The following is a 10,969-nucleotide window of genomic DNA, read 5'->3' as shown; positions in this document are numbered from 1 at the left end:
CAAAATACAATGTGCAAAAGACAACAAACTGTGCAAATACAAAAGAAAAAAAAAGTAATAAATAATTACCATGAACAGGTGATGAAGAATCCGTGAATGTGTCCATGGGTTATAGGAACAGTTCAGTGATGGAGCAATTGAATTTGAGTAAGATTATCTCCTCTGTTTGAAGAACTTGATGTTTGAAGGGTGATAACAGTTCCTGAACCTGGTGGTGTGGGTCCTGAGAATCCTGCACTTTCTTCCTGATGGCATCAGTGAGAAGAGATCATGTTTCACTTGGTGGGTTCCTTGATGATAGTTGTAGCTTTCCTATGACAGCACACCAGAGAAATGTGCGCAGTGGGGGGAGGGTATTACCCGTGATGTACTGGGCCATATCCACTACTTTCTGCAGGATTTTCCTTTGAGGGGCTTTGGTGTTTCCATACCAGGCCATGATGTAACCACTGAACATATTCTCCACACACACCTGCAGAAGTTAGTCAAGGTTGTAGATGTCATGCTGAATCTTTGCAAGCTTCTAAGGAAATGGAGATGTTGCTGTGCTTTCTTCGTAATTACACTTCCATGCTGGGCTCAAGACACATCCTGGAAAGTGATGACATTGAGGAATTTAAGGTTGCTGACCTTCTCCGCCTTTGATCTCTGATGAGGACAGGCTCACAGATCTCCTGGTTCCTCCTCCTGAAGTCAATAATTAGCTCCTGGCTCTTGCTGATGTTTAATGAGAGGTTGCCATAAAACCATCAGATATAGGAGCAGAATTAGGCCATTTGGCCCATCGAGTCTTCTCCGCCATTTCATTTTAGCGGATCCAATTTCCCTCTTGGCCCCGATCTCCTGCCTTCTTCTGGTAGCCCATCATGCCCTGACCAATCAAGAAACTATCAACCTCTGCCTTAAATGTACATGAAGATTTGGCCTCCACAGCTGCCTATGATTCACTATCCATAGAATCCATAGATTCATTACTCTCTGGCTAAAGAAATTCCCCCTCATCTCCATTCTAAAGACACCCCTCTATTCTGAGGCTGTGTCCTTTGGTCTTAGACTGTCCCAAAATAGGAAACATCCTGTCCATATTCACTCTATTAATCCTTTCACTATTTGATATATTTCAATTAGGTCTGCTCTCATTCTTTTGAATTCCACTCAACACAGGCCCAGAGCCATCAAATACTCCTCATATGACAACATATTTAATTTGGGAATCATTTACGTGAACCTCTTTTGGATACTCTCCTGTTTCAGCACATCTTTTTCTCAGATAAGGAGTCCAAAACTGCTCACAGTACTCCCAGTGAGGCCTCACCAGTGCTTACAAAAATTTCAACATTACATCCCTGCGTTTATATTCAATTCCTCTTGAAATGAATTATGACATTACATTTGCCTTCTTCACCACAGACTCAATCTGCAAATTGACCTTTAGGAAGTATTTGGAAAATAGTCAGCCCTTTCATTTCTTCTACCAAAGTGCATGCTGATACCCTTGGCTGACACTGTATTCCATCTCCCACTTCTTCGCCCATTCTCCTCATCTGTTGAAGACCTTCCATAGTCTCTCTATTTCCTCAAAACGACATAACCCTCAACCATCTTCATAGCACCTGTAAACTTTGCAGCAAGGTTATCAATTTCATCATGCACATCACCGACATTTAACAGAAAGAGTATCAGTCCCAACACAGATGACTGTGGAACCCACTCATCAAGAGGCTCCGTTTATACCCATTCTTTGCTTCCTCTCAGTCAGCCACGGCTTTGTCCATGCTGGAATCTTTCCGGTAATACCATGGGCTCGTGGGTTGTTAAAGCAGCCTCATGTGTGGCATCCGCTCAGAAGCCATCTGAAAATCCAGGTAAACACCATCAATCGATTCTCCTTTGTCTGTCCTGCTTGTTATTTCTTAAAATAATTTCTACAGGTTGGTCAGGCAAGGTTTTCCCTTCAGGAAACCATGCTGACTGTGGTCTATTTTATCTTGTGACACGGTACTCTCAGAGCTCATCATTAATAATCGACTCCAACATCTTCCCAATCACTGCGGACAGACTAACTGGCCTATAGTTTCCTTTCTTCTGCCTCTCTCCCTTCTTGAAAAGTGGTGTGACATTGGCAATATTACATTCTTGAGGAACCATTCCGGAACATTGTGATTCCTGAATGTTCATTACTAATGGGGCCACAATCTTTTTAGCCACCTCTTTCAGAAAGCCGGGGTGTACACCATCTGGGTCACGTGACTTATCTAACTTGGCCTTCCAGTTCCTCAAGAACCTTCACTCTGGTTCTGGTAACTTTGTACACTTCTGACTCCTGACACCCGGAAGTCCCACCATTATGCTGGTGTCTTCCTCTGTGAAGACAGACACAACATACTTATTCAGTCTGTCTACCATTTCTTTGTCTCCTGTCACTGCCTCTGCAGCATCGTTGTCCAGCCACCCTAGACTTTTTATTCGATAAAAAGTGGGGTGCAAGTGCTTTAATTGGGCAAGAATGTTGCACCAACACACCAGACAAAACTGAAAATGTAACTCACCTGATGGATTATATTTGAGAGGCAGCAGATAGAATGAGAGAAGTGGGAGAGCAGTTCCACAATGATAACCCCTCAGTAAGTCAGTGGCCATGTGGGACTCTGGGACGATGGTGGGATACTGGTTTACATTGTACATTTCCGCAATGATAACCCCTCAGGAAGCCGTTGGCCATTTGGGACTCTGGGACGATGGTGGGATACTGGTTTACATTGTACAGTTCCACAATGATAACCCGTCAGGAAGCCGGTGGCCATTTGGGACTCTGGGAGGATGGAGGGATACTGGTTTACATTGTAGAGTTTATCAATCATAACCCCTTAGGAAGCTGGTGGCCATTTGGGATTCTGGGAGGATGGAGGGATACTGGTTTGCATGATGGAATAACCATTGGAGCAATAATAATACAAACAATCTGATTATGATTCTCGTGCTCAGTCGGGAGTCTGAAAAGGAGGAGATATCAGGGTTCTGGCTCCTCATGGGGAATGGACGGGGAAAAGAAAGCCCTGAGATCTGAAGTATTTTCACTTTAAAGACATCATTCACTTCGTAAGTTCTGATGATATTGGATGTCTGTTGTCATGGGACAACAAAGAGGAGGGAATGGGGAAATATGTACTGAACTTTAGATTTTATTGTAAGTATCTGATGAGACAAAATGGAGCTGTACAAACCCCGGAGTGCTGAGCTAGTATATGCGATATATGTAGGTGGGAACAGTAACCTCGTCTCGTTCTTATGTACGGAAGGAATATTTTGTAAACGCTGTGTTTGAGGTCCCCTCCCATCCCTGGTGAGAATGGAGGTGAACTTACCCCCTGCAGGTAATAAAGAATAAAGCTGCTTGATGAAGAAACACTCAGTGTTGGGATTGTGTTCTGTGAGTCTCAGCAGAGAGATACTTGACAGGGGGTTAAGGGTGAAAGGTGGGGAGTTTATGGGGCACATGAGGGGATACCTCTTCACTCAGAGGGTCACACACCCACAAAACGTCTCCCCCCGAATGAGGCGGAGCCCAAATGTCGGGTCCCTCAAATGAGCTGCTGCCAACCGGAGACCGGGGTCTTCGGGCTGGTTTGTTGCCGCCAGAGAACATGATGTGTGCCCCTGGTGATGGACACACTGACGGTAGGTGTCGGCGATTGAAAGCCCGTGTTTCCCTGCACCCCACCCCCCCCCCCCCGGATCCAGCCAGTCTCGTTCCCCCGGGAGATGAAAGAGAAAGTAAATTCATCCGCTTACAACTGGACAATGATGTGTGTTAATTATTTGGACAATGCAGTTCAAACAATTAGTGAGGTTGTGGATGTCACCAAAACCGGTGTGTGGAGAAAGTGAGGGTTGTCTAAGGTTCCAGTGGGATCGAGACCAGTTGGGAAAGTGGGCCGAGGAATTGCAGGTGGATCTTAGCTGTCACTCAGAAACAGTTCTTCAGGGGGTCATAGACGACTGAGACACGAAAGAGAGCTTTTCTTGGGCTCTGGATTCAAACGGACAAGACTCATCTCGTTTGAAGGTACCACGGCAGAATAAAAGTTGTTGCTCCGCCACCCTGAGGGTGCAGTCATCAATTAGGAGCAACTTCGCACCATCCTCCACAAGTCTGACTTACCAGTCAGCACGCATTTTAATTCTTCATTCCCAGTCCTGTTCCGCCGTGTCGATCCATGGACTCCTCTTGTGCCAAGATGAGCTCCCATCCCCCCACCCCAGGGTGGTGGAGCAACACATTATATTCCGTCTGGGTACCCTCCAACCTGACGGCATGAACATCGATTTCCCCTCCTGTGAATAAATTACCGTCACCCTCCTCTATGCCCCACTCTGACCTTGTACTTCTCACCTTCCTACATTCCTCCCGGGACCCTCCTCCTGCCCTCTCTCTGGTCCACTCTCCCCTCCTATCAGATTCTTTATTCTCCAGCCCACCCTTTCTTGACCTTCCCCACCCACCCGGCATCAAATTCCAGCTCGCCTCTTCCCCTCCCCCACCATATTTCTATTCTGGCACCTTCCCCTGTGCTTCTCTGCCCTGCAGAAGGCTTTCTGCCAAAAAACGCCGTCTGTTCATAATTTTCTATAGATGCTGCCTGAGGTGCTGAGTTCCTGCAGCGTTTTGTGTGAGTCGCCTTGAATTTCCAGCACTTGCAGACTTTCTCCTGTTAGTTCCAGAAATCGCCGTCCGTGACCAGACGATCACATGCGCATGCGTAAGGTCGCGGTGAGTTTCGCGCGTGCGCACGGTGGACAAAAAGCTCGGAGACTCGCTGCAGGTAGGAGCGGGGATCCGGGCGGATTATCATCGGTACCGGCGTCCGAACCGCGACCGGCCACACCTTTCTTCCCCACCCCGGGTTAGTCCAAGTCCTTACCCCTCTCTCTACGGGGGCTCCGGGGAATTTGCTGCTGAGGAGCGGAGACGCTGGAGCCGTGGCGGATAGATGGGTCTCTTCTTCGTGTAGGTTTCTGGGTAATGAGGCAGCCATTGATGACAGGGCCAGCGTTTTCCCCGTTAGTCCGTAGGCCGTATTTGGAATCGCAGGGGGAGGGAAGGGGAGTAGATGGATCACTCGGGCACCACCGAGCACTGAGGAGCTGACCTTCCAGTCAATGAAAATGTCAATTTTTACTGTATGAAAAGAAGGAAACAAAATCCTTACATCAGCTTTAGTCCTTGTGGAAATCACCTTTGTTCCATCTTGATCTGGACCTTTCTACCTGTGAGAACTTGTTTAGTACCATTCGCTTTGGGTACATAATAATACCAATTACCTTTGGCCTGGTTAACAAGTGACCTGTAGCGTTCTCATCACAAATATGCCACTCTCCAATGAGAACAAGGACTGCCCTCCCCATCATGTTCATTGGCATTGCCGCTGACGGGCTCTCCACCGTCAATCACCTGTGCGGAGGGGCAGAGTAATTTGAAACTCTCCAGGGTTTGCTATGTAACATCACATGCTCTTTGTAGTGCTGCCGTACACGATCAGAACTTGAAATAATACCTATGTTTTCTCTAATTTATTTTTCTCAGAACGTATGGACCGACCATTTGTCTGAAAGTTAAATGTTTAAACAGCCTGAAAACAGCACGGCATCAACAAAACACCAGCTGTGCAGCAGCAAAGGCTGTCTGTGTGGGAACATTTCAGTTACTGCGCAGCTCGGAATAATATGGGACAGAGAATAATACTAATGGAAGGAATCAGACTGAGCTAAGTCACAGATTGAAATTCCCATTCTCACACAGACAGGAAATCTGTTGGGGAATTAGATGGACAGACCAGTTGCCGGCGTCATGAGCAGTTAGAAGGTGAGTTTTTCCCCCAACTTGGGTTGATCCTCGCTGTAACAGTGTGATGTCAGAGTTCAGAAAGGAGATTAAAATTATCTCACAATATATCGGCTGTGAAAATTAATCAGATACAGGAGCCGAATGAGGTTGTTTGGCCCATCGAGTCTGCTCATATAACCATATAACCATATAACAATATAACCATATAACCATATAACAATCACAGCATGGAAACAGGCCATCTTGGCCCTCCTAGTCCGTGCCGAACCCTTAATCTCACCTAGTCCCACCTACCCGCACTCAGCCCATAACCCTCCACTCCTTTCCTATCCATATGCCTATCCAATTTTACCTTAAATGACACAACTGAACTGGCCTCTACTACTTCTACAGGAAGCTCATTCCACACAGCTATCACTCTTTGAGTAAAGAAATACCCCCTCGTATTTTCCTTAAACTTCTGCCCCCTAACTCTCAAATCATGTCCTCTAGTTTGAATCTCCCCTACTCTCAATGGAAACAGCCTGTTCACGTCAACTCTATCTATCCCTCTCAAAATTTTAAATACCTCGATCAAATCCCCCCTCAACCTTCTACGCTCCAATGAATAGAGACCTAACTTGTTCAACCTATCTCTGTAACTTAATTGTTGAAACCCTGGTAACATCCTAGTAAATCGCCTCTGCACTCTCTCTAATTTATTGATATCTTTCCTATAATTCGATGACCAGAACTGCACACAATATTCCAAATTTGGCCTTACCAATGCCTTGTACAACTTTAGCATTACATCCCAACTTCTGTACTCAATGCTTTGATTTATAAAGGCCAGCGTTCCAAAAGCCCTCTTCACCACCCTATCTACATGAGACTCCACTTTCAGGGAACTATGCACAGATATTCCTAGATCTCTCTGTTCCTCTGCATTCCTCAATGCCCTACCATTTACTCTGTATGTTCTATTTGGATTATTCCTGCCAAAATGTAGAACCTCACACTTCTCAGCATTAAACTCCATCTGCCAACGTTCAGCCCATTCTTCTAACTGGCATAAATCTCCCTGCAAGCTTTGAAAATCCACCTCATTATCCAAAACACCTCCTACCTTAGTATCATCGGCATACTTACTAATCCAATTTACCTCCCCATCATCCAGATCATTTATGTATATTACAAACAACATTGGGCCCAAAACAGATCCCTGAGGTACCCCGCTAGTCACCGGCCTCCATCCCGATAAACAATTATCCACCACTACTCTCTGGCATCTCCCATCTAGCCACTGTTGAATCCATTTTATTACTCCAGCATTAATTCCTAACGACTGAACCTTCTTAACTAATCTTCCATGTGGAACTTTGTCAAAGGCTTTGCTGAAGTCCATGTAGACTACAGCCACGTAGACTACATCCACTGCTTTACCCTCGTCAACATTCCTCGTTACTTCTTCAAAAAATTCAATAAGATTTGTCACACATGACCTTCCACGCACAAATCCATGCTGGCTACTTCTAATCAAATCCCGTCTATCCAGATAATTATAAATACTATCTCTAAGAATACTTTCCATTAATTTACCCACCACTGATGTCAAACTGACAGGTGTATAATTGCTAGGCTTCCTTCTAGAACCCTTTTTAAACAATGGAACCACATGAGCAATACGCCAATCCTCCGGCACAATCCCCGTTTCCAATGACATATTAAAGATCTCCGTCAGAGCTCCTGCTATTTCTACACAAACTTCCCTCAAGGTCCTGGGGAATATCCTGTCAGGTCCAGGAGATTTATCCACTTTTAAATTTCTCAAAAGCGCCAGTACCTCCACCTCTTTAATTGTCATTGGTTCCATAACTTCCTTACTTGTTTCCCACACCTTAGACAATTCAATATCCTTCTCCTTAGTGAATACCGAAGAGAAGAAATCATTCAAAATCTCTCCCATCTCCTTCGGTTCCACACATAGCTGACCACTCTGATTCTCTAAGGGACCAATTTTATCCCTCACTATCCTCTTGCTTTTAATATAACTGTAGAAACATTTCGGATTTACTTTCACCCTATTTGCCAAACCAACCTCGTATCTTCTTTTAGCTTTTCTAATCTCTTAAGATTCCTTTTACACTCTTTATATTCATCGAGCAATTCCTTTACTCCATGCTGCCTATATCTATTGTAGACATCCCTCTTTTTCTGAACCAAATTTCTAATATCCTTTGAAAACCATGGTGCTCTCAAACCTTTAACCTTTCCTTTCACCCTAACAGGAACATAAAGATTCTGTACCCTCATAATTTCACCCTTAAATGACCTCCATTTCTCTATTACATCCTTCCCATAAAACAACTTGACTCAATCCACTCTCTCTAAATCCCTTTGCATCCCCTCAAAGTTAGCCTTTCTCCAATCAAAAATCTCAACTCTAGGTCCAGTCCTGTCTTTCTCCATAATTATATTGAAGCTAATCCATTTCCATCTCAGCCGCACTCTCCTGCCTTCTCCCCATATCCCTTCCTGCCCTGACTAATCAAGAATCCATCACCCTCTTCCCGAAAATAGACCCAATTACTTGGACTCCAGAGCAACTCATAGCAGCAAATCCCCCAGAGTCACCACGCTCCGGTTAAAGAAATTCCTCCTCACCTCCATTCTGAAAGAACAAAGCTCGATTTTGATGCTGTGTCCTCTGGTTTTGGACTCCCCCACTCTTGTCAACATACTCTCCATATCCACTCTATCGAGATTTTTCAATGTTCGATAGATTTCAATGAGGGCCCCTTCATTTTTCTGAACTCCAGTGAGTAGAGGCCCTGAGCCATCAAATGTTCTTCATCTGACAAACCTTATAAGTCCTGAAATATTTTTGTAAATTTCCTTTGAACGCTCTGCAATGTAAGTACATCTGTTCTACTTAAGGGGCCTGAATCTGCTCTCAACAGTCCAAGTGAGGCCACATTTTATAAATACTCAACAATACATCCTTGCTTTTATATTCTCCTACTCTTCAACATTATTTCCTCTCTATTGAGAAAACAGTCTGCACTCTCATTGCCTCTAACAAAGTGGATGACCATACACTTCTCTGAATGATGATTTTCATTCATTGATGTCTTTTGTAAATCTTTTTTACAGGTTAGAAATGACAAAAATTGTGTACGGGAATTTTAAACAGAACAACATGTCAGTTTGCTGTCTCTGCCCAGATATTTAAGGAGTTACTAGATATTTAACAATGTATCACTGTTGATCCTTGGAGATGAAGAATTTTGTCATCACAGCTGGAAAAGTGCTTTGTGTCTGAAATTAAGTTTTCTGTTGTAACTCACTGAAATCCACTGGAACCGGGGAACTGAGAACACACCAGCATTTGTTCACTGGAGATCAGTTCTTCAACTACTTTGATTGTGCAAGGGGTTTACTACATCTGATATTTGACTTATGAATTGACAAAGAACTGTGGGAAGGGATTCACTCTTCACTCACTCATCTCACCTGCATGCACAACAGCGAGTTCACACTGATAAGATGTCTTTCACCTGCGCTGATTGTGGGAAGGGATTCACTCGGTCATCCTGCCTACTGACACACCAGCGAGTTCACACTGGTGAGAAGCCATTCACCTGCTCAGACTGTGGGAAGGGATTCACTCAGTCATCGCAACTGCGGAGACACCAGTCACTTCACACTGGGGAGAAGCCATTCGCCTGCTCAGACTGTGGGAAGGGATTCACTTGGTCATCTGAACTGAAGATACATCAGCGAACTCACACTGGAGAGAGGCCATTCACCTGTTCAGACTGTGGGAAAGGGTTTATTCGGTCATCTCAACTGAAGGTACATCAGCGAACTCACACTGGGGAGAGACCGTTCACCTGCTCAGTCTGTGGGAAAGGATTCACTCAGTCTTCTGTACTGAAGGAACATCAGCGAATTCACACCGCAGAGAGGCCATTCACCTGCTCAGACTGTGGGAAAGGATTCACTCATTCATCTGTACTGAAGGTGCATCAGAGAATTCACACTGGGGAGAGGCCGTTCACCTGCTCAGACTGTGGGAAGAAATTCACTGACTCATCCAGGCTACAGGCTCACCAGCGAGTTCATACTGGAGAGAGGCCGTTCACCTGTTCAGACTGTGGGAAGGCATTTACTCGGTCATCTCAAGTGATGGTACATCAGCGGATTCACACTGGGGAGAGGCCATTTTCCTGCTCTGAATGTGGGAAGAGATTTATTCATTTATCTGACCTGCAGGTGCACCAGCGAGTCCACACTGGAGAGAGGCCGTTCACCTGCTCAGACTGTGGGAAGGCATTTACTCGGTCAGTTGAACTGAAGACACATCAGCGAATTCACACTGGGGAGAGGCTGTTCATCTGCTCAGACTGTGGGAAAGGGTTTATTCGGTCATATCAACTGAAGGTGCATCAACGAGTCCACACTGGGGAGAGACCATTCACCTGCTCAGACTGTGGAAGGGGATTTATCCAGTCATCTCAACTGATGATACATCAGCGTATTCACACTGGGGAGAGACCGTACGCCTGTTCTGATTGTGGAAAGAGATTCAGTCAGTCATCCGACTTACAGACACACCGACGAGTCCACACTGGAGAGAGGCCATTTTCCTGCTCCCAATGTGGGAAGAGATTCTCTCAGTCATCCCACCTTGTGACGCACTACCGAGTTCACACTGGGGAAACTGTTTAAACAGGCGACAGGCTACAGGCTGGATATTTCACCATCACAGTTGCTGAATCAAGTTCAAAAGTGACTGTTGGTGCCGAACTCGGCAATTACTGCTGCTGTTTATCAAACCCAGTTCCGCACTCTGGTCACTGGGCGTGGGAGTTATTCCTCAGCGAATGTTCACGTTTAATGGGACTGGAATTTAATGGTTTGGATCTGTGACGCAGAAATCAGTTCTAATTTAAATCCTGTCCACACCTACAGAATCTCCTTTCTCTCCCCAGAATATCATCTCTTATAACTGCCACAAGGGCTAAATTTACACTTCCCTGTTAAGCTTCAGAGTGGACAGTGCTGCTGGCCTTTCTGTTGCTTCCATGCCCCAATGGAACAACTCCCCACCCACTGAGCAGTATCCAACAAGGTGTTCTGCTG

The 10,969-nt window shown here is 45.2% G+C and overlaps 1 protein-coding gene across 4 annotated transcripts in view; it reads left to right on the top strand.

Annotated features, from left to right (window-relative positions):
• The first annotated feature begins 1,873 nt into the window (after window positions 1-1,873).
• LOC132385963 (zinc finger protein 850-like) overlaps window positions 1,874-10,969 on the top strand; it is a 48,090-nt gene continuing 38,994 nt past the window's right edge. For 2 of the 4 annotated variants that reach the window (XR_009509359.1, XR_009509358.1), the window contains exon 1: window positions 1,874-5,863. Coding sequence is in view for 1 of the 4 variants with exons in the window: in XM_059958198.1 (XP_059814181.1) it covers window positions 9,371-10,521 (1,151 nt within the window). In the remaining 3 variants the exon portion in view is untranslated. Of the gene's footprint in view, window positions 5,864-8,977; window positions 10,522-10,969 lie in introns of all 4 variants that reach the window. The other 2 variants (XM_059958198.1, XR_009509361.1) reach the window with 2 other exon arrangements.

The sequence above is a fragment of the Hypanus sabinus genome (genome assembly GCF_030144855.1).
Source record: "Hypanus sabinus isolate sHypSab1 chromosome X2 unlocalized genomic scaffold, sHypSab1.hap1 SUPER_X2_unloc_7, whole genome shotgun sequence".
Taxonomy (NCBI): Eukaryota; Metazoa; Chordata; class Chondrichthyes; order Myliobatiformes; family Dasyatidae; genus Hypanus; species Hypanus sabinus.
The sequence above is the reverse complement of the archived record's forward strand: the minus strand, read 5'-3'. Positions and strand labels throughout refer to the sequence as shown.